Below are 24,132 nucleotides of genomic sequence, written 5' to 3' on the forward strand. Positions count from 1 at the left end.
AAGTGACAATATATAATAGTAGATACAATATGTCAGTAATGTATAAAGAGTATTTTTATTTTTATGTACACACAACCCACACACACACACACACACGTGTAAAATATGAAATGCAGGCTTTATTCTTCACAGGTTTGAATTAAAATAAATAAAAAATTTAAAAACGTCAACATCTATCTAGTTATTATGAATAAAATGGTGAGTAGGGTAATATGGACACAATGAAATCTCGCCAGCAGGGGTCTGAAATGACTATATTTAGTTTTGTCCAGTATCATCATCACATTTATTTTCATAAAAACAAAATTTATCTTTTGAAAGTTACCAAATAATCATATACAAATAAAAATAAAAAAACACACTCACCATGAGCACCACAGATACATTATCTATGGCTGCAGTATATAAAGAGTATAGACTGTATATATGTTTTATGTACATACACACACAAATACCACCTTTAATGTGAAATATGAATATGAAAAGCAGGCTTCATTGGTTTAAATTAAAATAGAGATATATTAAAAAACGTACGAATAGATACAAAAACAAAACTAGAATCAACATGTCGGAGGGGGGAGAGGGAGAGAGAGAGAGAGGGGGGGTCTCTCCATCATCCATCCCTCTGCTGTGTGACTGTCCCTTTAAGAAAATGCACTTGCAGCCATTTTCTGCTCTTTGTGTGGGGCGGATTAGCTGTTGGTAGGAGCGGGGCGAAACGAGAGCATCAATCGGCACAGACGAAGAAGAAGAAGAGAGAGAGATTAAAAAAAGAAGAGAAGAAGAAGAAGAAGAAGAAGAAGAGGAGCTCGGATCTCCGTCGCACACCCGCGACACCGCCCGCCCGTGTTTGGCAGTCGCCGGACGGTCATGAGATTGAACAGGTATGTGGCCCGAAAGTAGCGATGGATGGAGCCGCAGAGAGGATGTGCGCTGGGTGGTGATGATGGCTGGAGGGCTGGGCTCCCTCTCTCCCTCTCTCTCGCTCTCTCTCTCTCTCTCCCTCTCCATTACCGTTACTCGAGCTCTCCCGGGCACAAAATACGACATATAAGCCGGATCGCTGATAAAAAAAACGCCGCCGCCCGTGACCCGGATTGAACGTCCCGTGTGTGTGTGTGTGTGTGTGTGTGTGTGTGTGTGTGTAGGTGGGGGGGTCTTTTTTTTATTATCCTCTAGCGGAATTATTGTGACATGAACGGGATCCCCGTTAGCTAAACATCGGTAGCTCAACGGGGATGGGTGGGTGACGGAAGCAAGTGCACCGATGAAGGAGGGGGGTTCGCGGGGAAATGAAGGCTGGGCGATTTTATGACAGCGGCGGTGGGGGGGGGGTATATATTTTATTTATTATTTTTTTTCTATCGCCGCAAAGAGGCGAAAAAAAGAAAATGTGATGCTTCAAGCCGAGGCTCGATTTCACAACCACCGCTTTCATCACGTTTCGCCCTTTTTTCTTCTTCTCTCTCTCTTTCCCTCTCTTCTTCTCCCCCTCTTCCTCTCCATTGGATCCCTGTTTATCCATCCCTGTGACTTTAGTGGAGAAATACATGAACGAGTTGTACATGTGTGTGCCGGCGTAGCAGTGATGTAATGACCTGGCCATCTTTAGTACAGGGGAAACAAATAATGTTATTATTTATAATCCATTCAATTCTGATGGCAGAGTCCAAAGTCCATCAGAGGTAGGTAGGTAGATGGGTAGGTAGATGGGTAGGTAGATGGGTAGGTAGATGGGTAGTTATGTAGGTATGTAGATAGATGGGTAGGTAGCTGGATAGGTAGGTGGGTAGATGGTTAGGTAGATGGATAGATAGGTAGGTTTGTAGGTAGATGGATAGATTTGTAGGTAGATGGATAGATGGGGGTAAATAGGAGATTGCAGAGGGGTAAATTGTTGGTCGTTCTTGAGCTACTGCCCCTCTTTTGTTATTGATGAATTGATTTGCCGATTCATCGCTTATCGAGCAAACGTGCCCACATGATTCAGTGTCTTCAGGGTTCCCAGGTGTGAAGATGTTTACCCCCCTCTTCTTCAGTGGTGTGTCATTGTCAGTGGAGGTCTTTGGGGTTTGGGACCAAAGCGTTTTGAAAACCTTCGCCTCGCGCTCCGAGATAATGAAGGTATCCATTAGTGTTCCAGGCCGTGGTCGTGTCCCCACGCCGCCGCCGCAGCGGCCTTGTCTTTGTGTGCTGTGATGCAAGCTGCAAACGTAGATGTTGCCTCATAAGCAGCGGCTGGTGATGATGCTGCTGTTTTCAGACACAGAAACACAGAAAGACAAAAGGCCCGTGGACCAAAATAACCGACCGAGAAAGAAAAGAGAAGTCGAGGTGAGCGCCGAGCCGACCGCGGCGAACGACAACCGTTCGCTTTGTTCCGAATCCCAAGTTTCACGTATTGTGACGGCACGCCATCGTCAACGCCACCAACACTTCAATCATATCAACCTGAGGCGGGCGACGCTTCGTTTTTAGGCTGTTTGTTTTACCGCCCTCCCTATCTGTGGAGCTTGGTCATGTGACCCAGGCTTATGTGCACATAAGTGTGTGTGTGTGTGTGTGTTCTAAAAGTAGAGCGTGACATCACGGGGTCACCATGAGACAACAGCAGGTTTGTTTTTTGTGGCGCTCGTCTCTAAAATGACAATCGGCCAACATGCATGTGACCGGTGCTGACACTGTGTGTGTGTGTGTGTCAGGGAATGGGCCGTATGTCATTGTGTGTGTGTGTGTGTGTGTGCCGATCGGGTTCCATCTCATTGTGAGGATGAATATATATATTACACACTCCCCTCCCGGGGGACATCCTTCCTTCTGAGTGGTGAGACCCTGGAGGTGACACACTTTCTCTCAGATGTATTGTATACACACACACACACTCACACTCACACTGATGCTGCTTTTGTTGTTTTATTTTGGTACTTTTTCTACTCTGCCTCATTCTTCTTTTTTAGCTGTAATATTTTGAGCACTTCCTCAGAGCCCCGTGTTCCTCACGGTCATGAGATCTGACCCGAGCTCTTCACGTCGGGTGGCTTTAGCTAGAACGCCGGATCGGCCCGAGGTGGATGTTCAAGTATTGTATGGGATTTCTGGGGACACACACACACACACACACACAAATAACAGAAAAAAGTTGTCTTGTGTTTCCTTCTTGTGAACTTGCTCGCTCCGGTGTGAAACTGGCCCACGGCTTGGTTACTAAGTGTCCAGAAGGGAATGAAGGGGCTCTTTGCTTTGTGAAGGATGCACACACACCCTCACACACACACACACACACACACACACACACACACACACACACCAACTGTTGAACAGAGACGGGTACAGGGTGGGAAAGTTTATTCAGCCAACCCGGGCTTCAGTCCCCGTCTGTATTCCCGAGCACAGATGGGAGTTCAGCGGCACTGAGCGCGTCTGTCTGCCTTCGCTTCAGTTTCTATAAGCCGAACTGTTAAAAATACCCAGCTGAGTCTTCGGGGGGGGGGGGGGATCCAGGTTGTGTCGTCACGGCGATGGAGAGAATACAGGGGAACGACAGTTTAAACATTACTAAGATTTAGCGTGCACGGGGTTCCAGGTCTTTATTATTATTATTATTGTTATTATTATTAGTAGTAGTATTATTATTATCTTTATTTATATTATTATTATTATATTTATTATGATTATTATTATTATCTTATCTTTATTATTATCGGCATTTCAAGAATTGTGCACTTGAAAAAAAAAGAAAAAAAAAGTTAAGAAGGCGTGAGGGGCCTCTTGCTCTTCGTTTCCCCGGAGCGGTGTGTCAGAGGATACAGGTGCTGTGTGTGTGCGTGTGTGTGTGTGTGTGTGGTGAACAGACGCGCTGCAGCGCCGCCGCTCAGCCCGAAGCGTGTTTCACAAGAGGAAGTGGAGTCTAGACGCAGCAAGAGGAACGAGTTTTCATCCAATCAACTCTTGACTTTTAGAGAACCGTTTCAACTTCTCTGTTCACTGATTGGTCGTTGGGACCGTGTTCCTCACTCCATCTCTAGATGTGTTCTTGTTGTTATTATTCAACCAACTCCTGTCCTCTAAACCGTCAAATACTTTACCACGTGATCTTTGTACGGACCTGCAGACTAAGTCCTGTTTGCACATCTTATGTCCTCTCGCTCTCTCTCTCTCTTTCTTTATCTCTCTCTCTCTCTCTCTCAGACTGGGGTGCTGTGTGTGAGTGACGCCTCGTTGCCATGACGACCCACGTGACCCTGGAGGATGCCCTGTCCAACGTGGACCTGCTGGAGGAGCTGCCCCTCCCGGACCAGCAGCCATGCATCGAGCCCCCTCCCTCCTCCATCATGTACCAGGTACACACACATACATACACTTAACCACACAGACTTACACACACACACTTACATATACACACACACACACACACTTACAGACAATTACACACTTACACTTAACCACACAGACACACACACTTACAGACAATTACACACTTACACACACTTACATATACACACACTTACACACACACTAACATACAAACAACACACACACACACCCACCCACGCCTTTCACTCTCTCCCCCCCTCCCCCTCCCCCCTCCTCTGCAGGCGAACTTTGACACCAACTTCGAGGACAGGAATGCGTTCGTGACCGGCATCGCCCGTTACATCGAGCAGGCGACGGTCCACTCCAGCATGGTGAGGCGTGTGATGACATCACATCGTTTGTGGAATCAATATTTGATTGTGTGTCCTGAATGCTCGGCGTTCCCCTCTTCCCCTCTTCCCCTCTTCCGGGGAACACTGAGCCGACTGTGGGAAGCGGCCTCGCTGCCTTAAAGCCGCTCTGTAGCTTCTGTGAATTGATTATCATTTGGCTCTTTTGTTCAGATTTGGCGAGGGCACTCACACACACACACACACACACACACACACAGTTGCATAGACGCCTCCCCTTACACACTGGTGGATGAGGCGGGCGATGGGCCAGTGAAGCTCTTTCCCCGTGTTGGGGAGTGAGGGGAAGTGGCGTCTTTTTATTCTGATCCAATCAGGAAGTGAGATTGGGTGTGTTTGAGGTCGCTCCTCTCTTTTAGCCGGAGCAAAATCGAGAAATCTGTCTCACCCTCTTTCTTCTGAATGAGGAGTCATTTTTCCTCCCGCTGCAATATTAATCAAGCCTCCATTCATCCTGGAATATGTGTGACCCGTCTTAAAGGGACAGGTCACCCCAAAATAAAAATACACACGTTTACGAGAAATATCGGCCGTGGAGATGCGGGCCTTCTCTTGAGTGTAATGGGAATATTTGGCGGCAAAAAATTACATTAAAAAAATATATACACTAAATTAAATGCATGAAAGAAAATACATAAAAAATGGCAAAAAAAGACATTACAAAATATATACAAATTAAATGCATTAAAAAAAGACATAAAAAATGGCAACAAAATATATACATTAAATTAAATGCATAAAAGAAAATACATTAAAAATGGCAAAAAAATACATTAAAAAAATATATACATTAAATTAAATGCATTAAAAAAATACATAAAAAACGGCAAAAAAATACATTAAAAAAATATTTAAATTAAATACATTAAAATATATACATTAAAAAACTAAACCACAATGTTTCTTTTCAGGAATCATGACTCACTTCCCAGACCTTTTTTATTGTTGAACAATTTTCTTTCTACATCATATGTCAAATTTTTACAAGATGTAGTTTCCACCAAAACAATCCAGGCTAACACTATATATCACGACAGGTAAAGGAAATAAAGGAAACCGCTCCAGTTGATGCCAGTAGAATCTGTTATGTAACGTGTGCGGTGGTATTGTCTGTGATTTGTGCAGAATGAGATGCTGGAGGAAGGACAAGAGTACGCTGTGATGCTCTACACCTGGAGGAGCTGCTCCAGAGCCATTCCCCAGGTACATCTCACTTACCTGGGCCACTTCATTATCGCACATAATAGGATTTCCTTAAACTGAATAATTGCAGCTTCTACATGCGAGAAAACGTGATACTTTTGAGTGTGGGTGGCGGTGAAAAAAAGAAAAAAGAAAGAATGCACAATCAAGCCGCTCGATGGCGCCCTCTTGTGTTTGCTAGGTGAAATGCAACGAACAGCCCAACAGAGTGGAGATCTACGAGAAAACCGTGGAGGTCTTGGAACCTGAAGTCACCAAGCTCATGAAGTTCATGTACTTCCAGGTAAGACCCGGCAGCCTGAGGGCGGGTGGGGGAGACGGGGATTTCTAATTTCCGAGTTTATTCATCCGGATTTCCTTAACCTCGACAGCGGAAAGCCATCGAGCGCTTCTGCAGCGAGGTGAAGCGCCTGTGTCACGCCGAGAGGAGGAAGGACTTTGTGTCCGAGGCCTACCTGCTCACGCTGGGCAAGTTCATCAACATGTTCGCGGTGCTGGACGAGCTGAAGAACATGAAGTGCAGCGTCAAGAACGACCACTCGGCCTACAAAAGGTAGCGGCAGCACCGCGGGAAGTCGGCACGGAGGGCGGTTCAGGGCGAGCCGGGTTCACGCCTCTCTCTCTCTTCCTCTCCTCCCAGGGCCGCTCAGTTCTTGAGGAAGATGGCCGACCCTCAGTCCATCCAGGAGTCCCAGAACCTCTCCATGTTTTTAGCCAACCACAACAGGATCACGCAGGTGTGTGTGTGTGTGTGTGGGGGACCACGTCTTATGGGGCGGATATTAAATAACGCAGCGGGGTTCGTACATGGGATTTTCCTTGAAAAAAAATGTATAGCAGCAAACAGTTTGCTATGTAAGGTATCGTGATGTAATCATATTTATTCAATGTATTTTATGGCTAATTCTTCATTCCTTTCTTTCTTTTTTGAAGCTCAAATAGTAAAGAAAGGTTGTGTGTCAGCTATCTAGGGCTTGTGGTGCTCCTAGTAGGGTGTAATACGCTTGGCAAGCCACTAGCTGTCACAGTTTGAGGATTTTATGGCTATTCTTTCGTTCCGTCTTTCTTTTTTTGAAGCTTAAATAGTAAAGAGAGCCCCACGACACTTACAATGATGTGAATCCGACCTGAAAATGATGTTCTTTATGTAAGGTTAGGGCCTAAACGTTCTGAAGATAATACAATTGTACGTCATAGTGCCCTTAATATCATCCAAAACAACCAAAACCAATGTGTCTAAAATGTTAATATTTCTTATATGGCCAAATTGACCCCATAAAAGCACCGATGCGCACGAGATGTATTCAGGACCTTGAAAACATATCATCATGTAAATTTTATGTTTACCCAGAAAATAAATTAGGAAAAGTCCTAAAATATGAAGCAAAAAAAATAATGTCAATCATTTATTTAGAGACGTTAAACCTTAAATTGACCCCAAAGGTACTAGGAGGGTTAAGGTTGTGTGACAGCAACGATGTTCTCTATGGAGAACTTGTGGTGCTCCTCGTAGGGTGTCATACATTTGGCCAGCCACTAGATGTCACTGTTTGTGCGCGTAGTGCCTGCAGCAGCAGCTGGAGGTGATTCCCGGCTACGAGGAGCTTCTGGCGGACATCGTCAACATCTGCGTGGACTATTACGAGAACAAGATGTATCTGACGCCCAGCGAGAAGCACATGCTGCTCAAGGTACAGGCATCTTCTCCTGGAACGGTGGGTGGGGGGGGGGCTTAAGCTGGCTAAACACACTAAAACCCCCCCCCCCCTCTCAGGTGATGGGCTTCGGCCTTTACCTGATGGACGGCAACGTGAGCAACATCTATAAACTCGACGCCAAGAAGAGGATCAACCTGAGCAAGATCGACAAGTTCTTCAAGGTACGAGTTCCCATTGCTTCGGCAACGCTTTTTGTCGAACATCCAGAGCGGTGTCGTGTCGGCCTGCACAGCTTGAGTGTGAGCGTGTGCTCTCCAGCTTCAGGTGGTGCCACTGTTCGGAGACATGCAGATCGAGTTGTCCCGCTACATCGAGACGAGCGCCCACTACGAGGAGAACAAGTCCAAGTAAGAGGACGACGCCCTCCACGTACACCACCGTTCTGAAGTTTAGGGTCGCCCAGAGAACTTGGTGTTTTCCATGAAAACTCTCACTTTTATTCATCAAATGAATAAAAAATATAGTCAAGACGTTGACGAGGTTATAAAAAATGATTTTTATTGTAACTATTAATGTTGTTCTTCTTGTGGCTCAAAGGAAGGCCAGTTTTATAGCTTCTCTCACCAGCATAACTGTTTTCAGCTGCGCTCACATAAAGAGTTTAAAGGGTTTTCTACCCCTCCGCTAGTCTTCTAAGGCGATAACACAATGTACCACTAGAACACTGGAGATGGGCCTCTACACACCTCTGTAGAGACTTCATTACACACCAGAGAATAGTCATTTACACATTAACTATGTAGAGAGAGTATTTATGATTATTTAATGTTATCTTTATTGAAAAAACAGTGCTTTGAAAAATATAGACATTTCTAAGTTTTTCTTTCTTTTACGAAGTGACCCCAAACTTTTGAACGGTAGTGTAAACAAAGTGTACAGAAATGCCCGGAGCACAGAACCAACTGGACCCCCCCCCCCCCTCCCCTCCTTTTGTGCCCAGGTGGACGTGCACCCAGAGCAGCATCTCGCCGCAGTACAACCTGTGTGAGCAGATGGTTCAGATCCGGGAGGACCACATCCGCTTCATCTCGGAGCTGGCGCGCTACAGCAACAGCGAGGTGGTGACGGGCTCGGGCCTGGACAGCCAGAAGTCCGACGAGGAGTACCGGGAGCTGTTCGACCTGGCGCTGAGGGGCCTGCAGCTGCTGTCCAAGTGGAGCACGCACGTCATGGAAGTTGTGAGTCGAGTGTGTGTGTGTGTGTGTGTGTGTTTTATTTTTTACGGTACGAAAGGTGTTGGAGCCATAATGTAGTTGTTATGCTTTCTTATGTCTGTGAGGGAAACGCCAGGTGAGTTGGGACATGCACTTCCTACATTTGAACACAGGGGGGCGCAGTACCATCAGAAGGCTTATAGGTAGGCGCCTGCTAATCAGCACAGGTGGTGGATGGGAAGCAAATAGTTTTTAGCTTTAAGACTCAAGATTCAAGATTCAAGATTCAAGATGTTTTATTTGTCACATACACACACAGGGTGTGCAGTGAAATGAAAGTGGCAATGCTCAGCAGGAATGTGCAAGGGCAACAAGTACACACTATTTACAAATAAAAAACAACACAATATTTAGTGTGTGTGTGTGTGTGTGTGTGCCTAAGAGGGCAGCAGTGTGAGTCTATGTGGGGTCCTGGTGAGGTCAGTTCACAGTCCTGATGGCCTGAGAGGAAAGAAACTCTCAGTCTCTCTCTTGCAAGCGTGACTACGGAGGCGCCTGCCTGACCGCAGCAGCTGAAACAGTCTGTTGTTGGGGGTGGGTGAGGATCTCCTGAGATCGCGGTGATCCTGCCACCCTGGTGTACAAGTCCTGCAGGTGGGAGTGAAGTTCCATCAGTGGCTCAGCTTCGAACGCGCACACTCTCTGCAGTCTGTCCTCCTGCTTCCAGCCAAGGCTGTGAGACCAGGCTGTGATGCTTCCTGTCAGGACGCCAGGCCAGCTCCAGAGTAGAAGGAAGGACTGAAATTCCTCATCTGCCTGAGGTGGTAGAATTGCCTGAGGTGCAGCGCTGCACTCCCTTTTCACCAGAGGTTCACACCATGTCAGATCCTCATTGATGTGGACTCCCAGGTATTTATACCCGCTCACCCTCTCCACAGTAATCCCAGGTAATCCCCAGCAGTGAGTACGTCGTCCTCTGTTGCTGTACCCTCCTATAGTCCACAATCAGCTCCTTAGTTCAGGTGACATTCGGCATGAGGCTGTTGTCCAGCACCAGAGTGACAGATCAGCAACTCAGAGGGTAGGCCTTCTCGCCGGAGATCAGGCCACCACCACTGTGTCATCCGCATCACCAATGATGATGATGGTGTTGAACCCACACAGTCACACAGTCATGTGCCAGGTGGGGCTGAGGGCGCAACCTGAGGGAGGGGGGTTGTCCTGGTGGGGTGTGGAGATCCTGAGTTGTGGTCCCACCCCCTGACCCTGTGGCCCACCGGTCAGGAAGTCCCCTGCACGGTCAGGTGGTCAGAGCTCAATCAGCTTGGGGGCCAGTCTGGAGGGACTATGGCTCTGGGTAGGCTATAATCAATGATATCAATGAACAGTCTGCTGACTGACCCCCCCCAATGGAAGTCTGGTGTGCACCCCCTGTGAGACAGTGGAGAGGAGATGTGGTGCAGTACCTGGGAGAGAGCATATCCAAAGAGGAGCGAGGAAGTCGAGGAAGGGACTGCAGCGTTTATCAGCACCGAGGTGAGGGCCACCGGTCGGTAGTCATTCATACATGCTGGAGAAGCATTCTTGGGCACAGGGACAATAGTGGATCTCTTACAGTGGGAACATGCGAGAGCCTCTACAAGAGGTTTTTGGGGACATTGGTGGTCGTAGGTTTGATCTCCCTCCCCTCCCCGGTCCATTTCAGTACTCTTGGAAGCTGGTCCATCCCACGGATAAGTTCTGCAACAAGGACTGTCCGGGCACGGCGGAGGAGTACGAGCGGGCCACGCGCTACAACTACACCAGCGAGGAGAAGTTCGCCCTGGTGGAGGTCATCGCCATGATCAAAGGGCTGCAGGTGAAATTTAGTTTAAAGTCATTGAAGGTCATGGAAAGGCCATGGAAACATGGTCAACCTGTGTGTGTATATGTGTATATATATATATATATATGAGAGATATATACTTGTTGCAGAACTTATTTAACCATGTATATATGTATTTTTTTTAATGTGTTTTTTTTGACTATATATATATATTTATGTGTGTATATATATATGTATGTATGTATATATATATGCATTCAGCGGTGGATGGTCAAAAAGACAAATAAATATACTTTTACATGAACATATTTATAAGGAGATATTCAAGAGGCATGAATAACTTTATTCAACCACATGAGACACAATTTATTACTCGGAGCTGAATGTTTTACATCTTAAAACGAGTCCTGGACGTCTTCAATAGAAAGCCATCGGCGCGGTGTTGGGCTTAAAGGTCAATATGTGTGCTAATCCCACCGGTGCAGGTTCTGATGGGCCGGATGGAGTCTGTGTTCAACCAGGCCATCAGGAACACCATCTACGCGGCGCTGCAGGACTTTGCCCAGATGACCCTCAGGGAGCCGCTGCGCCAGGCGGTACGCAAGAAGAAGAACGTCCTCATCAGGTAAACGCACACTATGCGGATTTAAATGGAGGTTTTTTTCCATTTCAAAGATCAAAAAGCACTTTTAATAATCCATTTTTTTTCTCCGTCTGCAGCGTTCTTCAGGCCATTCGTAAGACGGTGTGTGACTGGGACGGGGTGAGGGAACCCCCAAATGACCCCTGCCTGAGGGGGGAGAAGGACCCAAAAGGTGGATTTGACATCAAAGTGCCCCGCAGGGCTGTCGGACCCTCCAGCACACAGGTGAGCCGTGACACGGTTCAGGGGGGCTCGGGGAGAGAAGCCGAAACGGGAACGCTGTTGTGACTATTACTAAATAAACTCAATTTATATTCAAGGCTTTTATTCTGAAGGTTAAAAAAATATCGTTTCCACGTTCCTTTTTCCTCATTAAAAAAGTACAAATTCCTGGTGCACCGGAATCTCATTAGCTATAACTACATTTTATTTTTTTAAATTATTATTTAAACCTTTATTTTACCAGCTGAGTCGCCATTTTCCAGGGTGATCTAAGAAACACACAACTCCAAACAGAAACACACAGAACAAGATAAAAGAAACTAAAAGTTAAGAAACATTGACATTTTTGGGAACCTCAATTTATGTTCTAGGCTTTTATTTTGAAATTAAAAGAAATAATGGTTTCTTTTTTCCCCACAAAAAGTAAAATTCCTCTGTTTTCACTGGAAACATTCCCATCTGAACTGGTGCACCGGAATCTCATTAGCTACATTTAATTTTTTTATTTCATATTATTATTTAAACCTTTATTTAATCAGCTGAGTCTCAATGAGATTAGTGTGACCTAACTCTTTTTCCAGTGTGACCTGGCCAAGACAGGCAGTAACATAAGAAACACAAGACAAGTTCAAAGAAACTAATAGTTAAGAAACATTCACATGTTTGGGAACCTAAATAACTCAATGTATGTTCAAGGCTTTTATTCTGAAGGCTAAAAGAAATAATCAATTCCACATTCCTTTTTCCCCCTAAAAAGTACAAATTCCTCTCTAGAATGAACTCTAAATGCAAAGTGTAACCCGAGTCACGTTGCTGAAGCCCACGAAGGTTCACTTCCTGATCACCTTGAACTAAGCCCCGCCCCTCCGCAGCTCTACATGGTGCGCACCATGCTGGAGTCCTTGATAGCGGATAAGAGCGGCTCCAAGAAGACGCTCCGCAGCTGCCTGGACGGACCCATCGTGGTCGCCATCGAAGACTTCCACAAACATTCCTTCTTCTTCACACACCTGCTGAACTTCAGCGGTGAGTAGAGACCTCCAGGTGTGGACTGAGGTCCCATGGGGAGCAGCTCAAAGTGGCAATGTGTGTGTGTGTGTGTGTGTGTGTGCGTGTGCAGAGGCCCTGCAGCAGTGCTGCGACCTGTCCCAGCTGTGGTTCAGAGAGTTCTTCCTGGAGCTCACCATGGGTCGCAGGATCCAGTTCCCCATCGAGATGTCCATGCCCTGGATCCTCACGGACCACATCCTGGAGACCAAGGAGCCCTCCATGATGGAGTGAGACAGAGACCCCCCCCCCCCGTTGTGTCTTTTGTACCTGCGTGATATAACCCCCCCCCCCCTCCTCCAGGTACGTGCTGTATCCTCTGGACCTGTACAACGACAGCGGCTACTACGCGCTCACCAAGTTCAAGAAGCAGTTCCTCTACGATGAAATCGAGGCCGAGGTACCTGGAAACGAGTCGCACTGTAAAAGCTTTTATTTTGAAGGCGAGGCCTTCACAGCGCTGCTCTCGTTCGCAGGTGAACCTCTGCTTCGACCAGTTCGTCTACAAGTTGGCGGATCAGATATTCGCCTACTACAAAGCGATGGCTGGAAGGTACAGGAGGAGGAGTGAATCTCTCTCTCTCTCTCTTTCCCTCCCTCCATCTCTCTTTCCCTCTATCTCTCTCTCTCTCCATCTCTGCCGCTTCCTCCACTCACTTGGCCTCTGTACCTCTCTTTCTCTCGGCGTCTCTACCTCTCGACCGCTCTCTCCCTATCCCTCTCTTTCTCTTTCTCTCTTACTCGGCCTCTCTACCTATCCCTCTACCTCTTTCATCTCTCCCTCCCTCTACCTCTCTACATCTCTCTCCCTATTTCTCTGTCCCTATACCTCTCTCTCTCTACCTCTCTTCCTCTCTCTCATTCTCTCTCTCTACCTCTCTCTCCCTATCCCACTTCCACCTCCTGAACTCCCACCCTTGCGTGTTTCACAGCGTCCTCCTCGACAAGCGCTTCAGGGCGGAGTGCAAAAACTACGGCGTGATCATCCCGTACCCGCCGTCAAACCGCTACGAGACGCTGCTCAAGCAGAGACACGTGCAGGTGGAGTCCGCTTCCTCTCTGATTATGATGATTATTCTGATTATTATTATTATTAGTGCTCCTTTGATCCATCGTGCTCCGCCGTTGTTTGTATTGACCGTCTCTCGCCCGTCTCCCTGCAGCTGCTCGGCCGCTCCATCGACCTGAACCGCCTCATCACCCAGAGGATCTCGACGGCCATGTACAAGTCCCTGGACCACGCCATCAGCCGCTTCGAGAGCGAGGACCTCACTTCCATCGTGGTACGCCGGTTACACGCACTCTTCAATTTTTACCAATTCAGATTATTTTGTATCGCCCATTATCAGACATGACGAATTCTCCTTGACCGTGGCACATTTGATGTCTTAATTTTCCTTTTTTTAAACCAATGTGTTTTTGCATTCAGTATATTTGGGATATGGCAGAAAATGTCCTGCAACAGTCAAAAAAACTATTTCCCTCAAATCCACAGAGCTCGATGCATTGATTCAAGTCGATTCGGTTCATTTTATACAGCCTAAAATCACAAATTACGAATTAAAAAAATTACGTAAAAACGGCAAAAAAATACATTAAAACAATATATACATTAAATTAAATGCATAAGAAAAAATACATGAAAACAATATATACATTAAATTAAATGCATTAAAAAAATACATTAAAATATTGTATACATTCAATTAAATACATAAAAATAAATACATGAAACTAAACTGCAATGTTTCTTATCAGGAATCATGACGCACTTCCCAGACCTTTTTTATTGCTAAACAATTTTCGTGAAAACGTCCCTATGAGACGTGAAGTCACAAAGACTCCGGAGGGGAAGCGGAGTTAGTGATGTGTGATGGAGAGATGTAAATTCATAAGTAGAGTGAGAGAGAAGAGGAGATAGGTGCTCAGTGTATCCTAAAACGAATAGAGCTGAGGCTTCCCCCTTCCCATCCTCATCACTCACCCCCCCCCCCGTGTCCCCCCTCCACCAGGAGCTGGAGTGGCTGCTGGAGATCAACCGGCTCACCCACCGGCTCCTCTGTAAGCACATGACCCTGGACAGCTTCGATGCCATGTTCCGCGAGGCCAACCACAACGTCTCCGCCCCCTACGGGCGGATCACGCTGCACGTCTTCTGGGAGCTCAACTTCGACTTCCTGCCCAACTACTGCTACAACGGATCCACCAACCGGTGGGTTCGATCGACAGCTTGTTTGTGTTTCATTTCTCCTTTTTCTGGGTTTTTTAATGTGTTTTTTCTCTCTCTACAGTTTCGTACGTACGGCCATCCCCTTCACCCAGGAGCCTCAGAGAGACAAGCCGGCTAACGCGCAGCCTTACTACCTGTATGGGTCCAAGGTGGGTGCCGCTCGGCGTCGGGAACACATGAGGGCAAAGGGAAAAACTGCCCCTATGAAATATAATGTTGCCCCTGATGTCGCTAGGCGAGAGACAACAAATAACCCCATAATTTAAGAGCATTTTATTTATTTTCTTTGTTGTGTGTGTCCTATCTGCATTGCCTTTACTAGATAGGTACACACAAAAAACTAAATATAATTTTGAATCTTAATTTTTTTTTTTAAATAAGTGATAATTGTTAATAGTTGTATAACATTTTTAATAACAATAAATAACCACAAAGAAATAACAATAAAATAGAATATGGTTTTCTGATGTATGTTTTTTGTTATTCTTTTGTTAAAACAATCTTAAGAAAATACCTTGAATCTGAAGACTACTGCCTAATAGTCTTATTATTGCCTAATAGTCTTATTGCCATTTTTATGACAATTGCTCATATACTGTAAGCCTCAATAAGTATATTTATTATTTTTGAACAAAGGTTAAATGTTATTTCACAAGTTTCAAAAAGTGCCCCAATTTATTTTTAAATGCCCCTTGGTTTCAGTCATTGTGGGCAACGATTGCCCCCTAAATAAATATGTAAATGTACTCCTGTGTTGCCACTGATGACTCTAATGTGATATATTATTGTTTCATATCGTGTCTCCCGGTCCAGATTAACACGGCCTCCGTCTCTCTCTCCTCAGCCTCTGAACATCGCCTACTCCCACATCTACAGCTCCTACAGGAACTTCGTGGGCCCGCCCCACTTCAAAACCATCTGCCGTCTCCTCGGTTACCAAGGCATCGCCGTGGTGATGGAGGAGCTGCTCAAGATAGTCAAGAGCCTGGTATTTATCTTTCATCCAACACGTTTTCCTTCCTCGGACTGCTGGGTTGTTACAGTGATGTTTTTCTTTCTTTTCGCCCTCTCTTCTTCTTCTTCCCTTTTGCCGGTTTCTTCTTCTTCTTCTTCTCCTCCTCCTCCTCCTCCACCTTCTTCTTCCGTGTCACAGTTACAGGGCACCATCCTGCAGTACGTGAAGACCCTGATCGAAGTCATGCCCAAGATCTGCCGCCTTCCTCGCCACGAGTACGGCTCTCCAGGTGAGCCCTCGGCGGTCCGGTGGAGGTAGTTTATGGCAGCGGTCCCCAACCTTTTTTGAGCCACGGACTGTCAGGAATTATTTTCACGGACCGGCAATATAAATGACGTAATAAATATGACGTCATACAATTATACGAAGGGCATAAAGTGCCAAAAACTACAACTCACCATTACGCCGAATTAGTGTGAGCCGTGCTTGTTTACCTGCAACGAGCCGCTGATGGAGACGGCGACACAGACGTGTGTTTGGTCCGCTGCTCCTAACCGAGTTCTGGTCGCTGTCATTAGAACACCGGCAGAGTTGTTGTGTGAAATGTCCCTTAAGGCCACCGTCATTTGCATCTCGATCACATTTTCTTCTAGCTCGGACGGGCTCGATTCACCGGGTGGGTTTGTTTACAAATGGGTTGCAGGTCTATTCTTTTGCAGTCGGGTCTTTTGTGGTTGGCGTACCGCTCAAACTCTTTTAAAAGCTTCTTCCACCCGGTCAACGGCTGAAACATGTAGAATATTCCGCTGTTCACTCGCCCACACAGCAGCGACTTTATCGGCCAACTTGAAACCAGTTGTCATTTCCCTGAAGTGACAGTATTCATTGAGCAGGTTGAATATGTTTTAAGATTCTTTGTCACTGTGCCGCCAGCAGAGGGTTCGGCGCGTGAGACTCGCCTGCAGCGATAAACCCGAACTTTAAGACTCCTGAACGCGGCTCAGACACACGGGTGTATCCGGTCCCTTTTCAAAATAATATATTTTTCCAACTGATTAAAAAAAAAAAACATTTAAAACTTGATTTATTCACTTTTTTTCCGCGGCCCGGTTCCAACCAAGCCGTGGACCGGTACCGGGCCGCGGCCCGGGGTTGGGGACCCCTGGTTTATGGCACCTGGTTTTAGTGTGTTCATCAGAAGGGTGGTGCACATGTTCATGGCAGGGGGCATCAGACACAGCCAGGTCCAAGGGACCCTATGCAGGGTTCGTAGGCTCATGGAAAACCTGGAACAGTCAGGCCTTTTTAAAAATGGTTATTTCCAGGCCTGGAAAAGTCCTTGAAATTTCCAAAAGTCATGAAAATCGAGTTATAAAGTTGATCTATTTGTCAACAGAAATGCTTTAAAGTTCAAATCGGGCACACAGAAGTGTCTTATTTAAAAAGCGAAATAAAATAATTTAAAACAATTTTTAAAAAGCTCACACACACACACTTACGAATGCATTTTTCTTTCTTTATTTGTATTTCTTTTTTCTTTTTCTCAATACTCTGACTTCATGATGTGGAGTCGTCCTCTAGGTGTTATGTCTATGTGTTGTCTTTTGTCTTATAAGGGGAAAAAAGCGAGGGCGGTCCGATGGGATGGGAAACAGTAGATTTGTTGTCTATTGTCGTATTTCACGAGGCGTATTCGATGCTCTCTGTCTGCAGGTATCTTGGAGTTCTTCCACCATCAGCTCAAGGACATCATCGAGTACGCCGAGCTGAAGACCGACGTGTTCCAGAGCCTGAGGGAGGTGGGCAACGCCATCCTCTTCTGCCTGCTCATCGAACAAGCTCTGGTGGGACTCCCGTGTTACCTCCACCTGCTTCCTGTGCACATGAAAACAACTTGTGTTTTTAAATTGTTAGACATGTATTATTATTATTTCTAATATAATACTTTTCCAGTGTTAGTTCCCTCTGTGGTGCCAGAGCTCAGTGCTCTGGGTCCACTGACATGTGATGTAATGTGTGGGTGACCTATGACCCCTGGTGCCCCCCCCCCCCCGGTCCCCGTGGCCCCCGAGTGTGTTGGATCTGTGATGTTTTGTTTTCTGAACTGCAACTCTTATTTTTCATTCCACGCTGGCAACTTCCACAGGTGGTAAGGATTTAGGTTTTTATCTTTAAATAACGGAATTGGAATGTCCTCCTCTCTCTTGCTGGTTTGGGCTTCTGTGTTTCTCTCTCTCTCTCTTCTTCTTCTTCTTCTTCTTCTTCTTCTTCATCATCTTCTTCCCTTCTTTGTCTTTCCTCCTCCTCCTCACACTCTTGTGTCGCCTGTCTTGCGTAACACCACTCAGCTGCCACTCTTTAACATGTCTGTCTACTGCACTGACCTGCATGTGCACTGGTGTGTGTGCGTATGTTGGTTTGGATTATCTGTAAGTGTGTGTGTGTGTGTGTGCGTGTTACTTTTCTTTTTCATCCGTGCATGGCTCGTCTTTTCATTGTCACCTTTTTATAGTTTCAGGGTGCCGCCGCCCTGCATTTAGTTTGGTGTGTATCTTGTTGTCTTGACTAACTAACTAACGGTCACCATGACAACCGCGTAGCTAGAACACCACTGACTCACTGACATGTTGTGTGTTTTTTGTTTACTTAAATTACTTTAAAAGTGATCAGATGGGATGTTGTGACATCACGGCTTGATTAACACACACACACACACACACACACACACTCATTCTGTTTTCTCCTGCTCTGCATGATAGTGATGAGCAAGCCGTCAGAATGTGGAGCTCATGGCCGCGTTCTTTTATGACATTTCGAACATGCTTTATTATTGAGTGGCCTCATGGGGACCCGCATGCTCTCAGGGGCCCATGGAGCCACGTGGGCGGTGCTTCTGTGAATCCAAATGACCGTTGGTGGTGTTGTGCTTGACTTTTAGTCCCAGGAGGAAGTGTGTGACCTGCTGCACGCCGCGCCCTTCCAGAACATTCTGCCCAGAGTCTACATCAAAGGTATAGAAACGGGTCGACGGCACGAGATGTGAGGCAGATGGGTAAAAAAAGACAAAAGGAAAGTGTCACTCGTCCTATGGCGTCCAGCCAGGGGACGACATTTACATATTTATTTAGGGGGTCATTGTTCCCCCACTGACTGAAGTCAAGGGGCATTTAGAAATATATTGGGGCACTTTTTGAAACTTGTGAAATAACATTTAACGTTTGTTCAAAAATAATATCTATACTTATTTACGCTTACAGTATATGAGCAATTGTCATTAAATAGCAATAATAAGACTATTGGACAGTTCAAAGTGTTAAAAAATATTTAACAAAATAAATCTGCACATTAACACAAATATTTCTGTAAATGTGCTATTAGCCAGGAGGCTTTTTTTCCAGAGAGGCAGACGTCATAAAACAAACCTAAAAAACATAAGACTATATATACAATGTTTTTACAATATTTACGCTTTCCACTAACGCACTATGAATAGTGATTATACTCTTAGACGTCGTCATGTACTAACAAGACATGCAACGAGGAGACTCGAATTAAAAAACAGAGAAAGCAAATAAAATAAGGGAGAGAAGTTTATGTTAAAATGGACAGAATAAAAACATCAACGTCAGAGACACAGAACATTATACAGAACAACAGACAAACGACAACAGAAGACATGCAGGTAGAGCGAGTGGTCGAGCAGCAACGTGGAGACAGACGGAGACCGTGTGTGTGTGTGTGTGTGTGTGTGTGTGTGTGTGTAGAGGGAGAGCGTCTGGAGGTGAGGATGAAGAGGCTGGAAGCCAAGTACGCCCCTCTCCACCTCGTGCCTCTAATCGAGAGGCTGGGAACCCCACAGGTGAGTCCACCTCACCGTCTTTAAGGATGCAGACGGGCGGAAAAACGCAAATCTCTCGCTCCCTCTCTTAAATTTAAAATACTGCCGATAATATAATACAAATTTAACCTGCCTGTTTATTTTTTTCCGACCAGCAAATCGCCATCGCCCGCGAGGGCGACCTGCTGACCAAAGAGCGCCTGTGCTGCGGCCTCTCCATGTTCGAGGTCATCCTGACGCGCATCCGCAGCTTCCTGCAGGACGGCGTGTGGCGCGGGCCGCCGCCCACCAACGGCGTGATGCACGTGGACGAGTGCATGGAGTTCCACCGCCTGTGGAGCGCCATGCAGTTCGTGTACTGCATCCCGGTGGGAACGCACGAGTTCACAGCCGAGTAAGTGGCAGCCGGCCGCTTTGGGGCCAGGAGGAGCGCTTTTGTAGTATTTCTGACAAACACAGGGTTCGTACGGTCACGGAAAACCTGGAAACATCCGGGAATTTAAAAATGTTTATTTCAAGACATGGAAAGGTCATTTGGAAAAAGAAAGAAAAAAATCTAAAATGTTTTGGAAAAATCATGAAAATATGCTATATTCATATAAAATGTGTTATATTCACATATATATATATATATATATGCATTGAAATGTTCTCACTTTTTAATGTATACACCCGAGATTTCACAAAATGTTTGTTCAAAGTCCATTCGTCAAAATGTGTATTATTATTATATAAGCACATTGTTAAAATTTTTACTCGTAACTTAGTTGGAAAAGTCAACGTGTATAGAAGAAGAAAAAATGTCGTGGAGCTTAATAACTTTTATTTTCATCTGCAGCCAAACATTATCAATCAAACTTTTATTTCAGACTCGAGGTCCAGATGGTACAAAACATTAAAATAGAACAAAATACAAACAAAATCACAAATAAAATACATAGAACTACAAATGCTTTTCAAGTAGACGGCAAAGTTTCCACAGCTGGGACCGGTAGCTTTATATAAAAATAAAACATGATGATTTTATTGTCAGTCATCAACCCGGCACTATGTATGTTAGTTTATAAATATGGAATACAATTAGTCCGTAAAAAAATAAATATATATATATATTAAAAACACGTTGCTGAGGTTTTTACTCATAACGTTGACGTGTTTATAAAAAGAAGACGTCGTCGAGCTTCAGGGAAACTGCTTCTCTCCACATCGATGTTCCTCTGCAGTCGTCATGTGACCACTTCCTACTTTAGAAAGAGGAAAACAGAAAGAAGAGTTTCATTCCATGTGTTCCCCACATGTGTAACCTCTCTAAACGACCTCCGCCTCAGACGCTGCGCCACAATACTCACTGATATCGTCACGAGTTCTTATTACCTTCGCATTGAAAATGCAGAAGGTTATGTTTTGATCGCTGTGTATTTATTTATTTGTATGCGTGTTACTCGCATAACTCAAAAAGTATTAAACCAAATCGCATGAAATTTGGTGGGATGATTGGTTATTATCCGGGGACCATTTGATTAGATTTTGGGATCGATCGGGTCAAAGGTCAAGGTCAAGGTTATGAAAAGGTCAAAATCTTCTTTTTACCATAGCGCGGCCAATTTGTATCCAATTGGCATGCAACTAATGCCAACATGTTCATAATTCAATGCCCAATCTTGTGATATACGACATGTCATAATGACCACAATATCCGGTATCAAGTTACATCAATTTACAGTTCCCCACACTCTCATGCCAAGTACCAAAAAAGTGGCTGCGGCGAAGGTATGCGCTCTACCGAGTGCCCGTTCTAGTTTAGTGGATGTCAATGCGCCCCGAGTTGCGTCTGATGCTCCGCGTGTTTCCGTTCTCGCCGACCAGGCAGTGCTTCGGCGACGGGCTGAACTGGGCCGGCTGCGCCATCATCGTTCTGCTGGGCCAGCAGCGCCGCTTCGACCTCTTTGACTTCTGCTACCATCTGCTCAAAGTCCAGAGGCAGGACGGCAAGGACGAGATCATCAAGAACGTGGTGGGTGAACTTCGACCCCGCTGCATTCACTCGCATTTTCTCCTTTAAAATATCGTCCCGACTCATCCTTTTTTTCTTCTCCTTTTTCTTTCGCGCTTTCTCCGACAGCCCCTGAAGAAGATGGCGGACCGCATCCGGAAGTACCAGATCCTCAACAACGAGATCTTCGCCATCCTCAACAAGTACATGAAGGCGGTGGAGACGGACAGTTCCACCGTGGAGCACGTTCGCTGCTTCCAACCTCCTATACACCAATCTCTGGCTACCACCTGTTGAAATAGACCCCCCCTCCCCTCCACACACACACACACACACACACACACAGCTGTGATTCAAATGTCTGCCTCTTCCTGGTCCCGTGGATGGAGGTGTAGATGACTCCACACTGGCTTTAAGAATCCAAAGACAGACCCTCTCAAACTATTCCTCTATCTTAAAAAGCTGTCTTTGAATCCTTGAACCCTGAAAGAGGTGGAAGTGTTACATTCACACCTTTTTCTTTCTTTTTATCTCACTCTCTGTGTGGCCCTCCACTCGGATTCATGCATGCCTCGTCTTCTTGCACACACCTGTGGATTGGACCACTGACACAAATGCCAAAAGAGTATCTCTCGTCACATGACCCGGAGCCACCCGTTTGAAGTCCCCCGGGTCTTACCGGGACTCGGAAAAGAAAGAAGAAAAAAATGCCTTTTCAGAATTTTACAATCGAGAGCCGACGGCGGCTAAAGTAAATCTTAACTATGTTTAAATATAAGACTAAAATAATGTGAGGAAATAGCTAATTTTTCTAAGTTATACAGATATCTTTTAACATGGTGCTCTTAAGTACACCACGTGCTACCGTTATGCATGTCCTCTTATAATGCCCCCCCACACCTGTTTATCGTGATGCGTCGCTAACCCTTCACTCATTTGTATGACGGCCATGGTCGGCCCCTTGTTCACGGTCCACGGTGTCTTTCATCTCGATGCATTTAAATACTTCCTCGCCCGCTTGCTTTCAAAGGAATGAAGGTACATCGCATTCTTAATTTGCTTTTATTTCTTTTATTTTTTTGTTTTTTTGCTTCTTCTTGACACATTTTTGTTCATTCTTTACAAGTTCCGCTGTAAATTTCACTGTTTGACGAAGTGAAGTGTTGAGTGTTGTAATTGTTTTTTTGTTTTTAATTATTAATATTCTTTTAATTTAAACATCCGTGGTATACCTGCCTCTCTACTACTGGCTGGAAAACCTCATCGCCTGTCATTTCTTTTTCTTTCTCTCTCTCTTTTGTCTGTCAGGAAAGATTTTTTTATATTCTGTACATGAATACAGTGATATTATTGACAATTCTGGGGAAATGACACCTCTTCATCTGGGTTAATGTGTTGGCTTTTTCAAGAGTTTCAAAAAAAAGAGAACAAAACGAGATTAGAAATACCTCTAGGTTGTATGAAGACAGCGCTGTGCTAGATTAACCTGTTCTGAGTGTGAATGGATGATGTTGGTCTATACAGTACTCTGCACATAAAGGAACAAACATAAATAAAATGTCAGTTATAGTTAAAGGGCAGTTTATTAAATATAGTCAGTGTTTACTATTGTTGGACTTCTGCTTTAGATTTAGCAGTGTTATCAAAAATATGCAAAATATGTCCCTATTTTTTTTTTCTCATGAAGAAAAATTAATTATTAAGAATTAACTCTCCCCAAACTGCCCTGACATCTTTTTTCTGCTCTGTTTTGGATGAACAAACTTTCTTTTTGTAACTCAAGTGTCTTTTTATCATATTTATTCAACTCTGATGTATTGTTAATTTAAAGGTTAATCTGGTTTCAAATGAAGGTACCGATGTATCATCTCAAAAACCTTAGCATGGCAAGTGTAATTTATTGTCATCGATGGCTCCATTTGTGACATGAGGCTCTGTTTATGATATTGTTGTACAAGTGACCATGTTTTGAAGTGGAGAAAAAGAATATAAAGTGTACAACAGTGGGTCCTGCAAAGGATGTTGTATTTCCATGAAATAAAAAAATGTTTGACTGAAAAAATTGCCTTTTACGATATTTGCTTTTCAAAGGGTTTAATTTGTTTACGATCGAGCAGTAGACAGACGAGTTGCTTTGTTTTTTTCTGGTTCTTTTAAAAGAATATTTGGAGCCTTTGGTGGCTCGTCAAACACGCCTTAGTCAGTATTGGATCTGGTTAAATGCAGACTGCAGAATACTTTAAGATAATCTCCTTTGGTGCAACTAGAGTGTAATTTTCACGATACCAAGAAAACAAATTAAACTAATATGACCAAACATGTACTCTATTTTGAAGAATTCTTTCGGGTTTTTTAAAACACTTATGCTGCTAACTCGTCCAAAGTGAGCAAGGAAGACCGTCTTGTATAGTATAAATACTACAAATACTTTATAACGTCCTAGACCAGGAGTGTTAATTTATGTGGCTTGGAAGACATGATTACTTTTTGCCTGGGCACTTTTAAAAATGTTTTATTCCTGTGTTCCTTATTTTGAAGGTATTTTTTATGAACCTGAGTCCAAGCGCCGGGGAGAAGGCG

General features: G+C 44.8%; 1 protein-coding gene across 3 annotated transcripts; it reads left to right on the forward strand.

Moving 5' to 3' along the window:
* The first annotated feature begins 750 nt into the window (after positions 1-750).
* cyfip2 (cytoplasmic FMR1 interacting protein 2) lies at positions 751-23,614 on the forward strand. 3 transcript variants are annotated; one of them, XM_056439721.1, is made up of 30 exons: positions 751-884; positions 4,189-4,340; positions 4,596-4,685; positions 5,850-5,927; positions 6,109-6,210; positions 6,299-6,480; positions 6,568-6,664; positions 7,490-7,618; positions 7,702-7,806; positions 7,904-7,992; positions 8,586-8,823; positions 10,505-10,657; positions 11,110-11,249; positions 11,345-11,492; positions 12,362-12,515; positions 12,610-12,766; positions 12,840-12,936; positions 13,013-13,089; positions 13,469-13,577; positions 13,700-13,819; positions 14,549-14,748; positions 14,828-14,915; positions 15,611-15,754; positions 15,920-16,010; positions 17,435-17,565; positions 18,660-18,732; positions 19,486-19,580; positions 19,715-19,953; positions 21,426-21,573; positions 21,682-23,614. In XM_056439721.1, the coding sequence occupies exons 2-30, from the start codon at positions 4,224-4,226 to the stop codon at positions 21,847-21,849; spliced, it is 3,759 nt and encodes a 1,252-aa protein (XP_056295696.1). In that variant the 5' UTR covers positions 751-884; positions 4,189-4,223; the 3' UTR covers positions 21,850-23,614. The 3 variants fall into 3 exon arrangements, 2 of the variants coding, with proteins under 2 accessions (XP_056295696.1, XP_056295697.1); XM_056439722.1 differs by having other exon boundaries at positions 7,910-7,992; positions 17,435-17,567; positions 18,659-18,732; XR_008834715.1 differs by lacking the exons at positions 19,715-19,953; positions 21,426-21,573; positions 21,682-23,614 and having other exon boundaries at positions 17,868-18,732; positions 19,486-19,507.
* Positions 23,615-24,132: the final 518 nt, after the last annotated feature.

The sequence above is a fragment of the Pseudoliparis swirei genome, chromosome 19 (assembly GCF_029220125.1).
Source record: "Pseudoliparis swirei isolate HS2019 ecotype Mariana Trench chromosome 19, NWPU_hadal_v1, whole genome shotgun sequence".
Classification (NCBI taxonomy): Eukaryota; Metazoa; Chordata; class Actinopteri; order Perciformes; family Liparidae; genus Pseudoliparis; species Pseudoliparis swirei.